The sequence below is a fragment of the Pyxicephalus adspersus genome, chromosome 8 (assembly GCF_032062135.1).
Source record: "Pyxicephalus adspersus chromosome 8, UCB_Pads_2.0, whole genome shotgun sequence".
Taxonomy (NCBI): domain Eukaryota; kingdom Metazoa; phylum Chordata; class Amphibia; order Anura; family Pyxicephalidae; genus Pyxicephalus; species Pyxicephalus adspersus.
Window position 1 is genome coordinate 15,257,743 of NC_092865.1, and position 24,331 is coordinate 15,282,073.

A 24,331-nucleotide genomic window follows, 5' to 3' on the forward strand; every position below is an offset into this window, starting at 1 on the left:
CATTCCAAGATGGCAATATCAGGATTCATGGAGCTCAGATTGAATCCAGACCTTAAACCCATTGGGAATCTGATTTTCCCATAATCAATATCTTGAGGAAATATGAATGCAACTCTGGATGGAATTAAATGTTGAGGCATTGCATAAACTTATCAAGAGTGTGTGGCTTTTTTTGGCCTGGCAGTGTAAATTGCAACTGATCAAACCTTTGAGAAGAAACTTTAAATAACCTTTTTTTCCCTTCAGGTTTGGTTTTTTGGCAGCTAGTTCCTGTGAATAAAACTTCCAATGGCAGAGTGACAATGCTTACTCTACTGTATCTAAGAAGGAAGCCATGGTTGACACCCAGACTGATCTCATGATTTAAATAGAAACAGGTCTTCTTCACCTAAACCTCATCACATGGTGATAAGGACAATATTAGGGATACAAGACACCATTGAAGGTGGACGTTTGGTTCACCTTTGTCAAAAATGGCTAGATCTCCAATGTGTTTTTTTATTTTGGATGTATGTGGTAATAACATCAAACCCAAGCACAAAGCTCTCCATCAGACCATCCAACTGCAACTGATTTCCAGCATAACGACCACTAGCTGGCCAAAAATGCATTGTATTACTGTAGATCACATGGAGCTAATAAAATATTTCCCAGATGGACCAAAGAGTTTTTAGTAGGGCATTCATTTCAAAGAACATGAATCAGAGACATGCACATACAAAAGAGCACGCATTTATATGGAAAAAAGGCAACATTCTTTCAAAGCAACACTAAAAGACCCTATTACAGACACATAGCAGGCGAGTATGCAATAAAATATTTCTACATCAAACAAACCTTCATAGCCACACTTCGTTTTTAGAAATGATTTACACTGACTTCGGACTGTATGATAAGCTGGCCCACACACACATATTCCAATAATAAATTCCTAAGATTAAAAAAAAATATATATAAAAACCATATAAGTCAGTTTGGCATTAATAAAAACCTGTTTAATATAATATTAAAGCCCAGTAGTTTAATTATCTGAAACCATTGGTTATAAAATTTTAACAAGACACCCTGTACTCCAGAACATATGACCACTTTTTGTATTTTTCACCTATTTTACTATATCAACGTATTGCAATGTGTTTTACAGAGTCCACAGTCATGTCAATAGACCTGAAAGATTGCCAGACTGCTCCCTGGTTCCAGTTCTGTCCTCTATAGCAGTCAAGGGAGGAAGCTGCAAACTGATTGAGTGCAAAGAGGCCACAGTGCAATCTAAAAGTATGAAAAGCCTTCTCAATCTGATTGAAATCCATAAGGGGTAAACTGAGCTTTTCTTATATAACATATGCGGGAAAGGTCATCAAAACTGCATTAGCAGTTAATATGAACCACTAGAGTAAAGAATATTGCATTCTGGTAACTGTATGTGGTCAATACTTTTAAAGATAGCATTCAGTATATGAATTTCTTTTTTTATTTCACATGCCTCTTTTTTATATGTTTTCCAATTACATGCTGGGCTTAGGACAAGTCATATAACACTGCAGGAGGGTCCTTACAAATGTTGCAGAAGGGAAAAACAAACACTTCTGTGCTGATGCTAGTGGCAGGCTGCATTATGGCACTTTAACATTTTTTATAGTTTCTTTTTAAATTCTGAACTTTGCTATATGTATATATTATTATTGTGCCAATAGATTTGGATGGCAATGCCACAGATTTTTTGTCATGTGATCTACAGACATGTAAAGCAGAGGGTCATGGGGGGGTTGCTATCAGATAAGTTTAGAAGAAAATGTGTCCAGGTTATTGTTTTTCCCTCTGCATTGTGTCTCCCCAGCCTGGTAAAAAGTTCAGAGCAAGAGTGGTCATCTAAGGGATTTGGTGGATAGCAGATATGTCTACAGGAGGTTGATGTCACCCCTGAAGTACTTCTACTTGTGGGTATAAGGGACATTTTTTTTCACAATGTGTGTGGTATAAAAGTAGCCAATCACTTGCACAGTTACATAGGAAATAAGAAAAGTCCTATGTCTTACGAAAGCTCCAGTTAGACTAACTTGCAACAGAGAAGTTAAAAGAAATAAAAACAAGAAATCCGAGCACAAAGACTCCATTTAGCTGAATCTGTCCATTTGCCATGAATGGGCAGGTTCACTTTAAGTTCAGAATTCTTTTATATACTAAAACACTTGTAAAATGACATTTTCAGAGATTTTAAATATACAAAACCCTTCCAGAAAGCTGTAGTCAGTGTCTCCACAAGCAGTACAGTAATAGAATTCCATACATTCATACCGCATGTTCAGTTAAGAGGTTTCCCGTCTTCATATTTCAGCACAAGACCCCCAGGCTTGCTTAACTAGATCAATCTTAGTTACTTCCCAAAAATTGTGTGAACTGACACGTTTGTAGAGTTTCTGTTTTCAGACAAACAGAAACAAAAACGGGAGCAGTTGGTCAAACAAATGCCCTGCTGCTTGTGTGAAGGAGGAAAATTGCCCCAAAGGAAAAATACAAGAATTAGATCCTTTTATTAAGATAAAAATATTTATCTTGTACAGTAAGTAAAGGTATCCTCAGCAAAAACCCCCGATCTTAGGTTTTATAAGGAAAAGCAGCATGATGTTTCATCAACGAATCATGGAGAGGGATCTGTCCTGGCCTTAAAGTAAACCTATGCCCAGAAAGTTCCACAATAGTATTTGAAATACAGTAAAGAAGCAAAAAAGCTTCACAAAACCATCAATATTCAATGTATCTGCAGGTACTGTGGAGTGATTTATCCTTAGGGATGATAAAGACTTTTATGTAGGGTTTAGTCCAATTCTAAGAGCACTTGCTATTTACATCAGGAGGTCTGTTACGTAGCCAGGCCTTTGCTGACATAGTAAATTGAAGGACAGAAGTTGTAATTTTTATACTTTTCTTGTAAGCTGTGAAAATGTTTTTCTCAACCGTGCCTGCAGATAGAGCTAATAAGGAGCTTGTGTTTTACTTGGTGTTAATATAAAAATCATGTCCAAGGCCTGGGACAAGGTGAACTTAAATTGTAAGATTTCTACGCAAAGAAAATATAATTTTCATAAATATTGCCAAGTATTTCCTGGGCCGGCCCACAGTGTTCTTTGTTTACCAGTCTATGTCCAATCCTTTTGTAGGCATCAGATTCACCTAAGGGTTTAGGGCAGCCTATCCTACCCTTGAAATAATGTTCGGGTCTTGGGGAACATCTATTTAAACCATAGAAGCTCAATGGAAAGAATGGCTCCCCCTCCTTACAGATCGACTAAACAAACTTTGGTGTCATGCTGACTATCAGGTTGCCTTAGCCATGAAACTATGAGCTCCCCATCACAAGGAAAGTCAATCAATGGATCCCCCCTGTTGGGACGCCCTGTGTCCCTCAATGGACAAGAAAGATTGTAGCTCCATTGCCTTTTTAATATACAGAGTCAGGAGAGAGAAACATATCTGTTTGCTCAAGATTTTCCATAAACAGAAGCAGAATTTCCATAAACAATGAGAATGTATTTTGTATCAAAGAATAAAAATGAGTTTATTCAGAGTGATTGTAATCTATATCAAGTGGGTGCATACCTGTAAAATACTTGCTTTTGCAGCCCTTGTACTTCCTGACCACTGCTGTTTACAACACACCACAATGCTACACAAATGTGTCTGTAATTTCCTTTATGTTAAAACAAATTATAATTAAACCACTACATCTATCAAAAAAATAAAAGAAATTTACAAAATTGGGAAAAGCAGCCAGTGGTCAATTTGTTGAGGCATAATTTTTTTTTATCATAAAAAATAAGCATATGAAACATACATACAAGGAAGTTACAATCACTAATACAGTGAGTTCCTTTACACATGTACAGAGTCCTTCTGTAATTTACACATGGAGCAGAATCAGTTTCTCATCCCTTCTTCATAAAACAGATGGTGCAGGTTTATTTTCTAGAAAAAGAAGAGATAAAAATAAAATGTTTATTTAGATGGGTCTTTGATAAAACTGAAGTTAATTTGCCTACTCTAACTCCTTCCATTCCCCATCATTTTGAATAAAACATTTCCATTTTCATTACATAATTTATCTTGATCACGTGACATCACCTGTGCTTCTTTATACGTTATAGAGTTGTTCATAGCTGGAAACATCACAGAACCCCAAATGAATACTTCTCTTAGGAGACCTCAGTGGCCTGGCCTTTATGAAGAGTTAACCAAATATAGGGAGTAGGGGTTCTAAGCAGGTTGCATTTGGATGTGCACCACATTAGATAACACCCACATGTGATGCTGAGCCTCCATGATTAATAGGAATAAGGTCCAATCAATAAAAAGAAGCAGCCCAGAGACAGCCAGGCTGGGGAGGAAGAGGCCAGATGATGTGGGGCATCCTCCAGCCAGGAAATGAGGGGAACTCTAACTTGCTGGAGCTTCTACTTTCACTGAGCAGCTCACAGAGTGCAGTAAAACCAGAGTATCCCAGGGCAAGAGGGAAGCCTATGCAACTGTGAAAACTGAAGGGAAGGCTGATTTAGGAGTTAAGCATGCTGAATGCTTTGGTTGCAAGTCCAAATTGCCCAACTATCTGATTTCAAATGTATGCATATCCAAGGAATTTATTACATGAGTGCTAACCACTCACAAAAATAAAATTACTACATCTACCCACCTTGATCTACCAGCACCATTTCTTCGCTGAAGCCTTTCATCTTCACATACAGAGTTGGAAACTCGATTATTGTCTTCTTCTGGAGATTTTCTCTCAAATTCTTACTGGTGTCTAGTTCATAGTACCTGCATTGCAGGTCAAAAAAGTGTATCATGAAGAAAAAGATCACTATAAACACTATACAATTATAAATGTATTAAGCCTACACTAGGAGAGGGAAAAACAGCTGTAGTTGTAGCAAAAAAACACTTAGGCTTTGTGGATAGAGCTGTCAGCTTAGCAGTGGCAGCTTGCTGAAAGAAGTGACCAGGGGAAACATGGTGATGTGCTGTGTAGCTGCTTGCCTGGAAAACAGTTTTATGGACACAATCAAGCACTCTGTGCTACTTGCTTAGCTGAACTGCTGTTTAAAAGTTTTCAAATTCACTTTCAACAGTCTTAAAAACTGCATTTTGCTATAGCCTACCTCTTTGGACCAGGCATCTTCTTTTCCGCCTCCATAAAAACCTTCACATCACAGAGAGAACCCACGTACTCTTTTAACCTGAAAAACAAAAATTCTAGAATCACAACAAATTCATAAACTTTGTCTACTTTACCCTTTCCATACCATGATGTTTGATGGAGGTCATTTGCAGCAAAACTTCTAAAGTTGGCATCCAATCTAAAGAAACATTATCTAAAAACAAAAGCCATGTAATCCAATATTGATGCCCTTTATGTAGTCTCTTTTGATGTGTGCAGTACAATTCTGTAATAAAGGCCAATCATTACTGTAGCCAGTCTGTAGTGGGAAAATCTGCTGGACTTCATTTTTAGATCTGCACAGGCTATGTTCAGCGAATTGATGAGACCTTTAATTTTACAATGTAATCGAGTTTGCAGTGGCATTTGGTGCACATAAAGTGGAAGTAAAAGCTTTCTTGCCATAGAAAAATATATAACATAATTTAACATTTCAGAACTGTGTTGCATGGTTTAATTCCCAGCAAGACACATTTAGAAAAAAAAACTATGTTCTTTTTGGTTTGTGCAAAAAAAAAAATTGGCAGGTTATAACTGGACCTAGTTTAAATTTCCTAAACAGAAAAAATATATGCCAGTCTACTTTTATATCGGTATCTTGCTTGAAAAAACTGAATTCAAAGCTACAAGAGAAAAAAGGGTCTTCAAATTTATGCAAATCACAAAATGTGATTATTATTTTAGTTAAAGCAACATATTTAATAAATAAGTCTTGTGACTTGTCCCTCCCATTTAAAGTGCATGTCATAGTTAAAAAAAAAAAAAAAAAAAAAAAAGACATTCAGAAAATCTCATGTCATATCATGTACATTTTTCCTATGTTTCATCCCTCAACCACAGTTCAGACTACCCTACTCAATGACCTCAATGATCAAAAACCCAAAGATGGAGTCACAATTCTAAATGTAGGAAAAGGCAAAGTTACAATTGTAAATAGAGATGAACATATCTATAACAAGAGCTTATTACCTTTGTCGAATGGTTGGATCAGACTCCGTTGGATCAATGTAATTTTTCAGAATATCACTAAGTGTCCTGTCATCTGGGACCCTTCCAAATAAAAACAGAAATTAGACATCTAAAACATGAGAACTGCTATTGTGTCAGTAACATACAATAAAGACAATATATTTGCTAAAGATGACAAACAACAAGGCAGCTATCACACCCCTAAGGAATAGTATTCTGCATTATATTCTTTGTTCTTGGTTATAGTTATTCTTACATTTTTAGGATTTGATCATTTGTATTTTCATATGTAGGTTTGGAAAACTATCTGAAATGTAAATAACAGTATAGGGCCACAAAAACTATTTATCTAAATGATGAATTTTTCACATTTTTTAGAGCAATGTTCTGGTAAGAATACCAGTTTATGAGCTTCCCACATCTCTTATAAGCTGGGGTACAAAATGACTTTCATAATGTTCTAACACAAGGTCAGTATTTAAAAAGCAGATAATGTAAAATTCATACCTCTTCTCTGTATATTCTGCTTGACATTCAGGAAATATCAGCTTCAAGTGCCAGTAAAATTTCTGTTCTCTAAAACAGAAGAGAATTAAAGAGACATTATGATTGATAAATATATATATACTCTTACTGGCTTAAACAATCCCCAGGCCTGTGGGGTGCAGTGTTATGATCTGGGGTTAGGATTAGCAATGTAATATGCCCAACAAATACGGTCAGCTGACTATCTGAATTTACAGAATGACCAGGTTATTCCATCAATTACATTTTTTGTTCCCTAATTCCAGGATGACAATGCCAGGATTCACTGGACTCAAATTGTGAAAGAGTTGTTTAGGGAGCCGGGGACATTCTTTTCACATGGATTGGCCAAAGAGTCAAGACCTTAACCCCACTGAAAACGTTTGGGATGTTTTGGAGAAGACTTAACACAGCGGTCTGACTCTCCCATCATCAATACAAGATCTTGGTGAAACATTAATGCAGCTCCGGATGGAAATAAATGCGGAGACAATGCATAGACTTGTTGAAATGATACCCCAGTGCATACATGCTGTAATCAAAGCTAAAGGCGTTCCAACTAAATATTAAAACGTGTGACGGTTTCTTTTTTTGGACAGTGTATATAACCAGCCACCTATGTGAAACACCATATTTTTCAAAGATAAGGTCCTAATTTCCCTAATAGGACTTGTTTGCAAGAATTATTTCTACATAGAAGAACATTGAACACTGCTATATTAGAAATATTTGGTTGCTAAGTTGGTAGGTTGTGAAGTTGTTACATCACTACACGTGAGAATTACATAAAACAAATAGCGTATTTATTGGATTGAGACTATATTTTCATCCAAGTAACAAGTCTTGGTAAAGTTTCATGAAACACGCCTTGACTCCTGGCTCGGTCTCTGAGAGATTCTTGTACGTCACCAACGTAACTTGTCCCTCCATTTACTCAAACAGCTTTTTATATTTTCCCAGACTGGTATTACCCAGGCTCAGGATGAAGAAACACCCATAGTTTTATGTCCTGAACTTCTGTCTGGAAAATGCTGACATTTTTAAAGTGACGTCAATTTAGGCCAAGCCTGTCTGAAGCCCAAAACAGGCTGCCACTTTGAAAATGGCTGGACCTCTACTGCATGATATGTCATGAAACTTGTCTGGCAACATAATGGATTTCATTTATTAAAACCTTAGAGGAAATATTTTTTTTATCGTAACAACCAATCTGATTCTCCCTTTCCTTCTTTCAGGGCAGTATGATGAACGAAAGACCGCGTCAAAAACTGGCGTGGGTAACAGAGCTGTTGATTCTCTTAGACCTTTTTATGAATATTTCCCATTATGCATACATGACGCTTTTATGAAGCAAATCATCATCAACACCCACTTGCACAGTTAGGGGAAAAGTATATTTGCACAACCAGGAAATCCCCTGGAAATAACTCATCATTTACAAAGTATAATTAAACGGGCCTCACGTGAAAGAACAGCATCAGATGGCCACATTACCAATACATTCAAGAACTTAGAATTCAGTTGTAAGCTGGAAATGAACATAAATGCAATGGTTTCCAGATACTAAACGAGGGAACTAGAGATGCCTTATACAAGACATGTTCAAATTCCGGCCTGGGGGCCAATTGCGGCCCGTGTTCAGATTTCCACCAGCCCGCAGCCTCTGTCATAAAATCAATATTATGCGGCCTGACTGTTATACTGTTGACCACAGTATAAAATACAAGAGTACAAAAAAGCTATTTTATATTTCATTAGAGTTGATCAACTGCCTTGCAATTATCGGCCAGCTACTCGGCAGGCATAATCGGCAGGACGGGAGTCCCCATGTGTGCACAGGAAATCCCGTACGTCATTGTAGTAGGTGTGTGCCAGACCTGCACAGACCACGCCCACTCTGATTCCAAGATTGTGCTCTGCACCGAGCACGCACGGACACCAGACTCCGTGCACAGGGAATCCCTCACGTCACCCCGATGGATGTGTACTGCGCCGGACCTGCACAGACCACGCTTACACTAACCCTGGTTAGCGGTCGGCCCCCACACCTCACCAAATCTGGCCCTCTTTGCAAAAAGATTTGACACTGCTGCCTTTTACATTCCTTGCCGAGCACCATAGAAGCTCAGAAATGCAATTCTTGAACAACTTCTATAGCTGACTTGATGAACTTGCCCCCTGCTGAATCCAACTACTGGCCAATGATGTCATCCATTGTTCCAATGGGACAAAAGTAAGGTATGCAAGAGTTCATGCAGGTGTAAAATGTTTGGTGGCAAGCTTACCTTGAGGTGGACCTTACATCAAAAAAATAGGGACCTGCTAATCTGCAGCTTGCCCAGATTTACAAAATACACCAGTAAAAAAATAAAACAAAAAACATGTAATCCAGAATTTCGTTAAAGAGATTACATCTTGCTCTTACTCTTCTGCTAAGAATTTGCAATATGGACACACTGGGGCTGATTTATTAAAGCTCTCCAAGGTTATCCAGCAAACCTGGAATGAATTTCTTCAAAGTCATTTACTATTTACTAGCAAATATTGAGTCCTGGACCAGATCTATTCCAGGTTTGCTGGATTACCCAGCTTCACTGATAAAAGTGTATCCAGGCCCACTTTTTCTGATTTAATAAAGCTCTCCAAGATTGGAGAAGATAGTCTATCATTGGAAAACCTGGTTAATCAAGAAAACCTGGAATGGACATCTTTTTCTATTAGCTGGACACTTCAAATGGCAACTGTACTGCAAGCAATTGTTAAAATAAAAATCAGGGATGTATTGTTATATTACAAACTTGTCCGTTCTATCTGCATTCCAGGGAAAGTTAGAGATGGGAAATTAAAGATGGGAACTAAGCAATGTATGGTATTGTATACTTCTACCTAGATGATAAATATGCTGTAAGCTGAAGCTCTGTAGTAGGACGTGATTCCCATGTTGATATAATAGTATATTTTAAAGGTCAACTCTAGGTGCATCCGTCCAAGTCACTACTGCTCCCAGCATTTCCACTGATCACATGACCATAGAAATGTTCCTTCTACTCAGTTCACACTTCTGCTCAAAATTAGGAAGCGGTTGCAGGAATTTAGAAGTAAATGTAATCAATGTGTGAGCACTATGATAAAGCAGCAGGTAAGGATTTAAAAATAATGTTTAAATCAATAATTCTTGCATTTATTATTATTATTACTACTGGTATTTATATAGTGCAGAAGTATTATGCAGTGCTTCACAAAGTCTATAGTCATGTAACTAGCTGTCCCTCAAAGGGGCTCACAATCTAATGTCCCCATCATAGTCATATGTCATTAACACAATCTAAGAACAATTTTTTTGGGAGCCAATAAGCCTTACTGCATATTTTGGAATGTGGGAGGAAACCCCGGGGAAACCCGCACAAACACAGGGAGAACCTGCAAACTTCATGCAGATAGTGCCTTGGCTGAGACTCGCACCTGGGACCTGGTGCTGAAAAGGCCAGCTAACTGTGCCGCTAATGAGCATGTAAACCTTTCCAGGAGTCAGTAACACAACTACATTTTTAATATGAAGTGCACCTCTATCTAATAAAATATTCCATCAACAAAAAAACAAAAAAAAAAAAACAAAAAAAAAAACCAAAACAATCAGATAAAATAACATTGAGTTCTGGCCAATGTAAAATGTGCAAAATATTATCCATGTAGCTCCGTTGAAAAGATAATGCAGAGAACATAAAAGGGAACATATGAAGAGCAGAGGAAATGTATAAACACAAGTTAGTAATAAGGGAAAACAATCAGAAAGGTTATTAGAGTGTCAGATAAGGTAAATTCTGCAACAACACAGATCGTTTGCATATACTATATAGTGTATGGGGAGAATAAAGCAACTGGTCAGTTCAATGTACTGTCCTGACCTTTTAGAGCTTGACATTGGTGAATGCAAGGTCCACTCTTGGCTCCACTTTTGTTCTTTAATTACAAAAATTACTGGGAAGGCCAAAGTCATTCAACACACTTGTTATGAGCCCAAGCTGCTAAATATTCAGATGTAGGCACACAGCTGGTAAAAGGGTATTAACTGGTTTGGGATCAGCTTAAAACCCAGAATTATTTTTAAAGTGAATATTTGAAAAAAAAAGTTATTCAATTTTTTTAAATAGTAAAAAGATAAATGTTTTACTAAATGCATCTTGTACATCACATCTTTCTTTATTGGATTCTTGTACTCCCCTGCAAGGACTGCTATTTTGCTGCTCTACACACTGCTGCCAGTCTAACATAGTCAATGGGCTTTAAAGAACAGCACTGGTTAGACCTCACGATTGTGCTGATCTGGATCTATATTTAATCCTGGGTCAGTGACTGATGGTTCTGACGCCAGTATATAAAAGTCAAATGGCAGTCAAGTCTGCATGCTTGCTTGCTTGCTTAAGGTAACCAACTACCGACAACCAGGAAAACAGTATTTCATATAATAACACTTGTGTTGGCCGTTGTAGTGTTCAGCTCAGGTGCAGTAAGTGAAGATAAGTGATGATATATTAAGATGTCAATTGTTAATCCAGTACAGTTACAATAATGCAAGACTGAATATTTAGATTTTTGCACAAACCTAGCTGTAACTCGTTCTATTTAGCTACCTGAGACACGTTAAGCTTCAAGGAATGTCCAGTCTTTTAAATCGCTCTCGGACATTTGTAATCTAAATGTTTCAACAGATGGCGTTAAACAATGTGGAAATATGTCATAAACCTTGAAGGGTAGGAAACCAAAAAACCTCCAAAACGGTCAATAAAACCATGCCCGACCACTGCCTCTTTTTTAAAGAGCAGTGCTGCAGACTTCTAGGTTACGCTGTGTAATAACACCGCAGCTTCTGAGCGTCCACATTCTGCTCAGCCCCGACACCAAACAAACCCGGCCAATCCGCTAACTGGGGGGAAGCTGGGACAGCCAGCACAAGCAAGCTTTGTCAGTAAATATTAAGACGAAGGCAGTCATAACTGCAAAGGCTGTTAGAATCAAAATACATCTTTTAACACTCGATCCAATGTTTTGATTCCAAGTCCATTTCCCTGAACAAACACAGCTTGTACAAGAGGCCTGTGTGAGCCGCCCGCTCACGGGGTGCAGAACACGGGGGAGAATGTGAGCTGCCGTTGGCCTTTTTCAGATTCCTTTGGAAAGTTGTAATGTTTGTTAAGCAATAACTTGGAGCCTCAAAAAGCAGAAAATCTCTCACTGATTTCCATTTGGTTTCCGCCCCTGGAATGAAGGAAAACACTGAAAAAAAACCTCAATGCTCTTTTTGAAGCTGTAAAGTTCATATTTGCTAAAATTATATACAGAAATTGAATTTGATGACACAGGAATGCAGTTGCTGTCAGGTATATCTTTGAAGATTAAAAAACGGTTTACAGTCTCAATAAAACTGACAACGTAACGGAGGTTCTTATTTTTCCATTGGTTTCCAACTAATAAAGCTGATTAGCGGCATGAGAAAATAGTGACAATTTTTTCCCCCTAGAAACCATCTTCTCTGTCTATGAAGCTGGTTGTTGGACAGTTGGTTCTAATAATTAAGCTATTCAGCCCTAAAATATTCCTAAGGCAACAGTGCTGAGGTGCAGCTACCTTTTGGAGCTTGAAAATACCGACACTAGTTTGAATTCACATGGAGCAGCTAGCCCACCACCTGTCTCACTACTACACCCAGCGGCAAACACTTACCCACCCTTAGCATTCCCGAACCTTCCTGGTGTTACCCACTACACTTATCAAATGTTAAAATTAAGAATTTCAATGTGCAGAGGCTTTGGTATTCAAAGGGAAAATGATTGAGTAGAACAAAACCCCAGGAAAGGGGTGACTTAATCTCAACTTCACAGAAATCTTTGTCCATTTTAGACCTGGGCCGTGGACCAAGGATATTCTACAGAGACAAAGTGATATCTTTGATTATTAACGGAGGTACTAGATGGCTGCACATCACCACTTCTGTTGCTACAAGGCACCTCCATGTCAACAATCTTCCTACCCCAAGATGACTGCATGCCCTACTTTGGTGCCCCATGGCAACTACTTGTAACAACTCTTGTTAATGAGTGGTGGCTGCACGTCACTCTTGTTCTGCATTAGCTACATTGGCTCTTGTTGGTGCAACTGGACTATCTTGCTGCCCAATGGAGACTCCATGCCTCCCAACTCATGTGACCGTCAAGGCAACGATATGTAACTGTTCATGTTGCTGTGGGGTGGTTTTATGCCACTTCAACGATGTACTTCATCTATTATGCTAACTTAGAAACAAAGTAAGATAAATAAAAGCAGTGCACATTTTTTAAACCATTATTTTACTTGTGCATAATATAAAATAGCTTTCTTTAAATATTGAGAACGGTCCTCATTTATAGCCTTGTGTTCTCCTATGATTTGTGACTCATTTTATTTTGAAATACCCTAAAATACCTACTACCGATTGACACAGATCAATGAGCCCATGCAGCAGGCATCATGCTCCAATACAATATTACTGTAAAAAGCAGATAAATCCTTCCAGAAAAGTGACAACTTCCAGAAAAGCACAACTGAGCAAATTAACAGAAAAAATGATGTTACTGTTGTAAACAGATATATATAATTCTTTATAACTGCCAAAAAGCAAAAAAAAAAAAAAAGTTGTGTTTAAATGTTAAAACTAAACTCCAAGCTGTAATCCATCTGTAATCACTAATACATCATTAATTGCTTCTTCAAATGCAAAACATTGTAACTTTGACTTGATATCAGCTTATTACAGTCTACTCTATACAAAGGGTTGTGCTGCAGAGCAAGGAGCATGCCAATAGGTCCACAGCACGCATTCCATGTTACCGAACAGGGACACCTGTTGTGAACATATCTGTTTAGGAAAAAGCTAAGAAGAATGGCCCCTAGACTGGTGACCCATTGGAAGAATAGCACCTAGATCTGTGGTCCATTGGAAGAAAGGTTCTCAGATTGGTGGTCAATGGAAAGAATGATTTTTAGATTGGTGGTCAGTGCAAAAGAATGCTATACTTACAAAGCGCTTAAAAGATGGTGCTGCTGACTATGGAACTATGAAGGCACTATCAAGCTGAAGGTCAATCTGCCCACTCCTAACAATCTCTGAAGGAACTGCAGGGCTCCAAGGAACCCTGGTTGTCAATGGATTCTCTACTGTATCCAAAACTAAAGTTTTGGCTATAGATACACTTTGAAAGTACACAAAGTGGCAGATTTCATTTTGGGAAAATATTGTTTAAAGCTTATCAAGCAAACGTGCTGCCTCTCGCCTTTGCTGACTAAACCGTACGTGCCTGGCTGGACTCCGCTGCTTCATCCAGGGACAGTGCTGGTTTTAAAAGTAAACAGTCCCTTCAGGCCTTTCTATAAACACAGCATTTTTCCTCCTCTCTGAATGTTAATGCATTAGCCACATCCACTTATACAAATACAAGTCTGTGGTTAAAGGCCAGTTGAACAGTAAATGAGCAGTGATACTCGGTTTGATGTGGTTAGCGGAAACCAATTTTTGGTTGAAGACTGAGCCCTGGGCAGTGTGCTTTCTTAAAAAAGAACGTTTAATGGTAGCAGTTTATTAGCATGGACCGGGACCACAAAAATGCTGTGACAACTAAAACAGTGAAGTGGACCTTTCATGATATATTGAAAATGTTGAAACTTGAACTTGTTATTGGGCAGTAATAAAGCTGCCCAATGTTAATGGAACTATATTATATGTTTAAGCACAAAGAAAATAATAACTGGATAAAACAAATATGTTCCCTTCACCTAGCTTAATGAATTCCAAAAAGGACAGCAGCATTTTACAGTGTATGAGGATGAACTAAAGCACAATAGAATTCTGCTTGGTGTATAGGTGAACATAATTTCTTTTTTTATTTTTAAAAATATTAATTTTGGACGAGCCACCATATCTAAGGACTGATTAGTTGAATTAAATGACTCTTGTCTTTGGGTTTAGGTCTGTGATCAAAGGAAGTCAATCAACTCACTTGCAAAATAAATAAATACTAATATGTTACAAGATCCAGTTAGTTACATTTCACTGGAATGCCCCACTAATAGAGGAGACACAAACACATTTCAGATAGTCAAGGCCACTTTGCACCTGAGTACATAGATGTATGAATTCCCAACTCAACATCTTGCCACATCAGAAGCAGCCACAGACACCCCTCTCTCGTCTGTACCACCAGCTGTCCTGTGTTTACTGCCATTCCATGATCTGGATCCAAGCTGTGGCCCACCGACCTTCTGCATGTGAAAGGAGGACTATGTTTACTGAGCCAGGAATTTTCAAGTTTTCATTAGGCTGAAGTATACAGAGGCACACTCATTCTAAGGCGCGGAAAAAGAATGGACTGTCAATTCAGTTTAATTTGGCAGAGGACCATTACATTTCACATCCTGGGGTTACTCTCCGCTAACCAGACTGCACCTTAATATATGCCTCGCTGAGGTGTGAATAGTCTCGACCAACTGTGATACAACTTACACGCCATTCAGAATTCCAGTGACAATCACAAAACAGACGCAGAGTAAACATTGGGCCGAACCAGACAGAATTCTTCAGAGCTCAATGCCTGAATATATAAGCTCAAGGATAAATTATCAGGATGTTTACATATCTTTACTTTGGCATTGCTGCTACTGAAGGAAATGATTAGACACTGCAGTTGGTGAATTAATCAACTGGAGAGTTCAGAGAACATGCATACAAATCATTTTGTAATCTGAGCAATGGATGTCTAGCTTCAAGGAAATGCATGCCAAAGATAAACAGTGAGCTCATTATAGCACACGCTACATGATCATTGGTATCTAAGCTTAAAGGAGAACTCCAGTGAACCCAATATATACACAGAGAAAATACAGATATGTGAATTTTTTTCACAGTACCATAATAAAAGCATTTTTTTTTAAACTTTTCTTCTGGTCACCATAGCTGCTAGGTCAGTGGCTTCATCCCATTAAAAATAACCTATAAAATGTGGTCACTTGCCAGTCCCAAAGTTGGCTAATTGACAACGAAGGAGCAGCAGCAGACACATCAGGTCATCTGCGTGTTCTTTCCTGTAAGCTACCCGTCAGTGTTAGAATGACAGCACCTACCAATGCAGTGGTGACTATGAGGTTTACAGTGCTAATCTTTCTCACAGCTCAAGTTCATTGTAAGCACTATTAGCATTGCACAAAAAATGGATATGTATGCTAATATGTAGATTGCAGGAAGATCAATAATTCATTAGCCAGTGGCAAAAGACTTTTTGTAATAAAAATGTACTCAAGATTTTCACTACCCAAACCTATGTTTTGTCCACTGAGAGCAAAGCAACAGGTTCCTTTTAATTCCACCATCCTAAGCAGCACATAGTTGCCTTTCCTTTTCTCCCCTCGATCTACTCAGTGACAGCAGCTAAAAGAAAATACAGGTAGTTCAGAAAGAGACAGATCCACGTGACAATGTTGGGCTAATCAGCAAGTCACAAAAGGAGTTCATAATTCATAGGAGTTATATAGGAGTTCATAATCCTATATAAGCTGCAACTCCAGTGAGTCAAAGCTTACATAGGATCTTCTATTCTATTTCAGCAGCTAAACAGAGTTGGAGGGCTGGGGGTTGTACAAAAGGAAGGCAGCTATAAGTGTATGTGGGGGTCCCCAATAAAATAAGCATATTGCCTTTCCTGGCATGTATTACCTTCAGAATTGAACTTCAAAAACCCATTCAAAAGATTTGCAGCTATCTGACCTCTCCTAATCTTTAGTTTCTAGCTCACAGGTTGTGGCCAGGCAATTACGCACCACCTACTTCCTGCGAATAACTCCTACTACCAAGACCTAGCTTCTTAAGTAAACATTTTCAGTGCAATGCATGGTGGAAAATGTAGTTTGGCATCTATTTGACCTGTCCACTGGCTTCATTTAGCGATAAGAGGAAATGAGATGTAGTTAAGTGTGCAAACATGTTTAGCATATAAAACATTCAATCCACCACCTTGCTTCTACACACTATTTGTATTTACTTATCAACCTGACTGCCATTATAATTGTATGTAGAATTGTGCAACTGCCAGACTCGAAAACCACTGTACATGAACAGGCTAGTCTAATGCCACAGTTCATCAGAAACATAAATATGTATGCCCAACCAATGTAATTTTGCATATTTAGTATTACAAAATAACAGAGAGGCAGAGATACATTTGGTTTGCAGCCTTATTGTTGGTGGGTACCTTTATATTCTCCACTTTCGCTACAAGGCCCACTCCAACACACATGTTGGAACTGTTGTATGGAACTAAAACATGTATTGCTTTCTATTTCCATTACATGGGAGTGGAGCTGAAATAGCAAGGACACTGTATTTCAGAAACAATTTGCTTGGCTCCCTCAGTGGAGAAGGGTCAGCTATTCTGGTACTCCTCTGCTGTGGGAGAAAATTGTTCCTGAAATACAGTGTCCTTGCTACTTCAGCTTTCCTCCTATGTAATGGAAATGGAGAGCAAGACAAGTTTTAGGTGGCATTGATGGCTCCATGGATACAGTGCTGGAGTAAATGTAACCACACAAGGACAGGAAGGGTGTTATTCACAGGATCAACAGGTATAAAGTGGGTGAGGAACTAATGCAGTCTTATCATCCAATAACCAGTAGAAGGCTATATTAAACATTTGCTTTTCTGTTTTAACTGATGTAGTACCTCAAAAAAAGGAACTATGAAAGGCTGTCATTTGGCACATATTTAAAAAAAGGCTTTTTACATCAAAACTTATTTAGGATAAAAATTTGTTTCCCTCCTTAGTAGTTTCCTATTATTAAGTGCAATGGATTTCATGCCACAAGATACCCAAACTGAAGTTGTTTCATTAAAATGGCTTTTTCTTGGCTGTTCTAATGCTTAGAGAGACACCCAGTGGCCAAAGCTTGCCTTAGTCTTAACACTTTCAGGTCCACAATTGTGAGGAAAACTCTTCTACATTATTGAAAACCTACACTTTTTAATATTAGGTTACAGCTAATCATGGCACGGTTCCTCATTGCATTTATGATGTGTTACACATTGAAGCTAAACTTCAGGCAATTATAACAAAAACTAAAAAAGGCACTAACCAATGTGCCAGAACATTATTACCTATGTCCTTGTGCAACTTATCTTAATGTAAGCACCTGAATGTGTATTCATATTAAGCGCCTGTAACCCTTTGTCCTACGGAAAGACTGGAAGAGGAAGCAACAGCACTAGGAGCCATTTAGGCTACACCAAAATGAACATGTGAAAACAATGACAATAGGATAGAGCAGAATAGGAATTCATTAGTGTGCTACTATGTCCCCTTCGCTGTCCAGCTGATAGGCTGGGGATGTGAGCTTGATAAAGTTGTGCTGTTACAGTGAATATGGAAAACAGGTTGCATAGTCCGGTAGTGTATATTGGATTGCAAGCCTGGCTTCAGAAAATTACAAATTCTTTGGCAAGTTAAAACACCCTGGTAACCCTAAAAGAATGTTGCAGTGGAATGGCTGGCTAAAAGTACATTTGAACGTGTCACAATACTTCTCAACATATCTACATCATGAAGATATACTTATGTTTCTGATATGATGTTACTGCTCCGATATTAATGCTTTTTTTGGGGAATTTTTCATTGTGTCTTGATGTACACTAAATGCAATAGGTGAACACAATGTATGATAATAATATACATATGCAAATGTCTTATGTTTAGAGATGATGGTAATCTGGATCTTTGGCTGGATTTAAACAGCCAATGGTAGTTGTAAACAAAATGGAACAAAAGCAACAAGCCACAGATAAGTGAGTGAAGGACTTGAATAAAACAGACATTTAATTTCTTGGTATTGTTGGGTTTTCCTTGTCACCTCTAGTCCAAGCTAGACCTAGAAGCAAGGGCTAGCTCTTGAGCATCTCTAGTTAACACTATCACTTGGCCCTGAAAAGGAGAGTGCACTGGTAACATGTTATTTTTTAAGGCACAAGTTAAAGCAAATATCTTCATAATATATGCTTTTTTGAGCACGTTGTAGTACTTCAAAGATTCTGAAGGTGCACAATATATATACACACACACATACATATATATTTATATATATTTAAACACACCTGTTGAATTTCCAAAAATGTACTCAGTGTTCATCATTCTCACAGTTTTTTTTTCAAGCTGGGTGGGAAGCTAAAGGTAGGTAGCAACCCATGTATTGTGATTTAACCTTTCAGTAACCACCCAAAAACAACTGGTGGTTACTGAAAATTTGCAGTTAGGGCACCCAGCTAAATGGGCCTGGGGAGAACCCTGGTGTTAATTAACATCGTGCAAAACAAAAACTTACTTTTTGTGAAAAAACGTAGAATTCGCTCTTCTTTTTGAAAACCCAATTGGAAGAATTTTCAGATCTATGTCATGTTTCCGCGCTCTATTCTTCAAGAAGTTTAACTAAAGAAAAGAAAATAAAATTTTTTTTAGCTAGCATTCAAAAAAAGCCTGTGAAGGCCATGAGGGCTGGACACCATCAATGAATTATTTGAGCAATCCAAGGGCTTTTTGGTGAGGTGTGCAAAAGTATCCATATGCTAAAGCCCTGCATGGGATATGTATAGGCGTCCATTAAGGATAGTGTTTTTACTATATACATACATATAATATTATATGAATGTGGGGGTTAGTACAAGATTTCTGTGGTTTTGCCTGAAATACTAATGACACCAACTGCAGAGTCCAATGGGTAGAAAGCACCACCATCCTTCTCACTGCATAGTAGTGCAGGAGAGCTGCTAAGGGCTGGCGCAAGGTGCACTGACGTTTCCCCATATATTACATGTGCACAAGTGCAATTTTAGATTACATGGCCAAGTGAAGATGCCTGGGTGATGCTATACAAGAGCAGTGCAACAGGAAGATTCTTACAGCATTTTATGTTACACAGGACCAATAAAGCAAATTCTGGCACTGTTGCAAGTAAAAACTGTAAAGATCAGTTTGCAACTAGAAAGGGCATCAAAATTTGATTGGGTAGGAGTGTAGAAAAGTAGGGGTCTCCAATTTATGCTGTATTGGGATGCCAGAATTTATAAACCTATTTGATTGGATGCACATAGCCAACAGGTAAACAATATTAACCATATACCTACCTATATATAATCTCTCAACACTCAGCAGCCAATGGGAACATTCCTCACTGTTTACTAAAACAAATGAGCTATTTTGTTATAGTAAATATTGGGGATCATTTCTGTTGGCTTCTGTTTGCTGGCGAATGCTACTTGCGGGCAGCTATGATCAAACAACAGACATGCATGATCAATGCCCCTTTTTAATAGATTTTTTCCATGATTCAATGATTTTATTTAATTTAATGTTTATCCTTTTAAAAACCCCTACTTGTGCATGGCTGCCTTAACATATTGCTAGGGCATATATAGGAAATAAAGCTGACAGAAAAAAATTCTTCTTACCCATAGCAATTGGTCTGCTTCCTACTCTGAAAACAAAATATTTTTACTGATTGCTACGGATGAATTTCCTTTAGCACACTTTTTGTATATCAGACCTTGTAAGCACAACCCCAGAGGAGTCCAACATGTCTACCGTTCCTGACAACCAATTGCCTGGTTGAACAGGGTCCAGGTCATTAGTGGGCAACGTACTACTAATTTTTTTTTTTTTTTTTATAGTTGCATTACTTCATTGAACAAATTGGTATTTTGGTTTGTCCATTGAATGTTTTATGTCCCAAGGGAAATTCTAAAACACCTGCCTATACACCCTTAGCTGCACAGATTTAGATAATGGGACATGAGGGTGTTACTGCTAGGTAGTGGTTGCTTCATAGCTAAATACAGATGATGCTCTGCAGCAATGGGAACTAGGAAGATCAGTTTCCAGTGCAGTCCAGTGTTCTCCCCAAAATTTCTTTTTAAGGTGTGTGGATAGTCAAAAAATGGTTGGTGCAACACATGACAAATTTAGGGTTCCCTGTTGCCATATGAACCCAGTAACCCCTATAGTTCTGCAAGCTTTCTAGTGCCTCCCTATACTTTGCTCCACTTTCTGATGCCCACCCCCTTGGTATGTTTAATTTTTCCCTGTTATGGTTACATACACCAATTAAGTCCATACAGAGCACACTGCCTCACATCAATCAAAATAAATTATCTTGACAGACATCTAACTTTAATATTTTTGAAATCTTCATACATTCCTATAATGTACATACAAATCTATTAGTCGTGTTTCTGGGCACTGTTGTATCTCTTGACGAGCAATCTGACACCCTTGCTGCATCCTCCAGAAAACGATAATCTAAAATGTAAAAGAAAAAAAGAGCAATTCATAATACAGTACAATAGCAGATAAACAAGGCTCAGATTATAGTCAAGTTCTGTCAATCACCTAAAGTTTCTTTCCAACTGGGCAGCTTTCTCTCATTGCTCATAAGAACAGTTTGGGATAAATTGATGGATTCGGACTAAATAAAAATCACCACTGAAGTGAAATTATAGTGAATAATGAACTCGCAGTTTCATTTATACTGAGTTGTGGTGAAATCTGCAATTTTGTACACTTATTTTAGTAATGTTTTTTGGGTGGTGTAGTTGGTTTGTTTTTTTTGTTCTTGCGTGTGCTGTCATTCTAAATGTTTCAATTTTAGGTTTCAACATTATTCTAAAATAACTGGGACAATGAGGGGGAAGTTATTTGGCAAATCCAGGAAGTTAGTACCACTTTGTCGGTAGTGAGAGCTTCTTCAGGTTTCGTACTAGCACCACTCCATTAGGCGACAGTCTTCCAGCCTGGTGATCTGCCATTTGGCATGAGCACTGAATCCTGTGATCCCATACAGGAAATTACTTTATTATTTTTCCTCAGTGCTCCCACAGTAACTAGGAGTGACTTGGGAGCACTACAAGGTGCTGGGTGCCTTATCAACAGTACCAGTCACTGTGACCTTGGAAAGGGTGACAGATACTCCTTGGACATGTTGCTAGTGTTGCCTATAGATCACCTTCATAACCCAAATTAGAGCATAATAATTATGCTAAAGCACTGAAAGCAGCTCTCCTTTCCAAACCTTTCAGTTCCCAGGATTTTCTGCTGACCTGTATAGATTTAAAGCAGGTTTACATGATTTTGCTTACCACTCAACAGGTCTATATCACTGAATGTGCTTAGGGGAACAAAAGCCGTCTTGTCTCTGACACCGTTGCATGCAGAGTCCACTTTGTGCTTTTTTACACAGGGTAAACTTAGGAAAGAAAAAAAAAAGAAATGATGAATGGGGTGCAGGGGTAGGATGCACATGGGACAGAGATAGTAAAAAAGAGAACTTACCTGCAGGAGTATTTCATACAGCGGGGGCATTTATATTTCGCTTCTTCACTTCCACACGTCTCACAGCTACAAGGATAGAAGATTGGTCAGAAAGCCATTAGAAAAACATGACAACAGTGCTGACTTCAACAATCCACCTAAAATGATTCTCAGGAAAATAAACATCATTAGAATGCTTTAAAGCCTTGTACAGGTGCCCAATAGAGGACAGAGGATTGTCGCTGGAAATGATCTTTCTTAGACATTTTCAGTGACAGATGAAGGAACAAGCACTGTACACACATTAAGGGGGAGGGACAACCGAGTGGCACCCCGCTGTGCTTTCCTCTAAAGACATGAACAGCAGTCGAATGACAGGGGACCACTGCACACATCAAGAATGACCGTTTGTCTAGAGCTACTATGATCTGATGTGTGTTCCCAGACTCAGATGGTTCAGTGACCTATAACCCTCACTTTGTTCACTTTTAGGAAATAGTGGGTGCTGCTGACCTTTTATGTGAGACAGATGGGATTGTCTGTTTTAGCCTAAATCCCTGTACACATGTCACTTCTGTGATCAGATCCAGTGAAAGGAGAGTGAATGAACAATGTACACACAATGCTGCTCTGTTCCACAGGGGAGTACAGTGGTTGCCGGGTCGTCTATTGGTCAGCCAGGATGGGCGGATGAACATTGTCCGGGGACGGCTGTACACATGCTAGATGTTCACCTGAGGTGATTACGATGGTTCATTTTAGCGATAAAAATAAAAAATATATATAGTTATAGTTCACACTAGCGTTACACTAACTTCCTGCAAAATTCATGTATCCAAATCCTTGTGAATTTCCAGAGCCTTGTCATGTGTGGATTTTCACAGCAGGCTTTTATGTAGCACATTTGATGGGAGTGTGGTAAACCCCTGGCTGCAGTTTCTGCATGCAGAATGCAAATCTTTCACCAACCAACTGCTTACGTGTGTATCAGGCCATTCAGATGAACGGCTTTTTCACACAGAATTTCAGGGAGCTGAAAACTGATGGCCATTAAGCCTTAAAGGTTAACTTAGTTTTCCTTAACTGCTGCAGAGCCTGTGCAAATCATAACCAGGACCCGGTCCTACCGAGCACGGTTCATTCAATCCAATAGCTGGTCTATACAAACAGAGGCTTGTGGTATTTCAAAGACCATAGAATTAAGGCAAATTGTGAATTGTCACATACTTGTGGCTTCCACTTAATAGTGGTGAGGGACATTAGAGAGAAACTAAACTGAAAAGTACCTAAAACAAAAAAAATACACTTTTCTTCAATCCCGTAGCGCAGCCCTATCCATCCGGAGGATGTCTTCCATCGGGTCCTGCGTCGTCCCGGCATCCGTCACCGAGCCGGCGCGACATTTTCGCCTCTTCTTCCTGGTTCTTCTTCCTACGTCACCCGACACAGACGCAAGATGGGGTGACGTAGGTTAGGAAAAAAAAAACTTGCCGATCTCACTGCGCATGCTCACGAAAAGACTCCTTCATGCTCCAGCATGCGCAGAAAGAGCAGCCAAGAGCCTACCAGGAGGCGTGACGTAGGTATCCCAGGAGGATTTGCACTCCCTGGCGATTTTTGAACCTAAATAACACACAGAACTTTTACCTTACATAAAAGGGTTGTATACCCTTTTATGTAAAGTGAAATTTCTGAGTTTAGGCACGCTTTAAGGAATATTCTAAATTGTCACAATATAGAACCAAGTACTTGTGGCCGCCACTTAGTGGGGTGAGGGACAATAAATAAAAAGTTCTCTTACACAATCATTATCCTTCCTATCAGGAGTAGCTTTTTACTATCAAAAAGCATTTTGCACCCTTAGAAACCTTGTTAGCTCATAGGAAGCATGCTTCAAATATTCTGTGAATGTTCAGAGCTCACTTCTGTAATATGAACCTGTTTTCTGACCAGTGTGGACATAATGCAGGATACATATAAAAATGTAAAAGGATGCAGAAATAATTTGATTTGATTTTACAAAGGAAATGCCAGGCAACTAAGATTTCTAGGGGTGAATCCTATCCTGCAAAGTAAATATAACGTCCAGCTTAGCTCAGCCTTGTACCGTGACACAGAGACCACCTCACCTTTCCAGGGACATCTTCCTCTTGGGATTCACGGTCATTGTCACCTCCGGGTCCCCATCAAGCCCCGAAGCTTCAGGCAGAAGAAGAGAATCCATGGCAGCTCCCTAGTGCACACGTGCAAACCACTTCCG

At 38.8% G+C, this 24,331-nt stretch overlaps 1 protein-coding gene across 1 annotated transcript; it reads right to left on the reverse strand.

The window, feature by feature from the left end:
* Positions 1-3,530: 3,530 nt before the first annotated feature.
* ZNHIT6 (zinc finger HIT-type containing 6) lies at positions 3,531-24,331 on the reverse strand. Its single transcript, XM_072419591.1, has 10 exons — positions 24,201-24,331; positions 22,093-22,158; positions 21,900-22,006; positions 20,978-21,063; positions 19,094-19,197; positions 6,686-6,754; positions 6,179-6,259; positions 5,151-5,228; positions 4,685-4,809; positions 3,531-3,963 (listed from the first exon to the last, which is right to left on the reverse strand). Exons 1-10 carry the CDS (start codon positions 24,293-24,295, stop codon positions 3,935-3,937), a joined length of 840 nt encoding a protein of 279 aa, XP_072275692.1. The 5' UTR covers positions 24,296-24,331; the 3' UTR covers positions 3,531-3,934.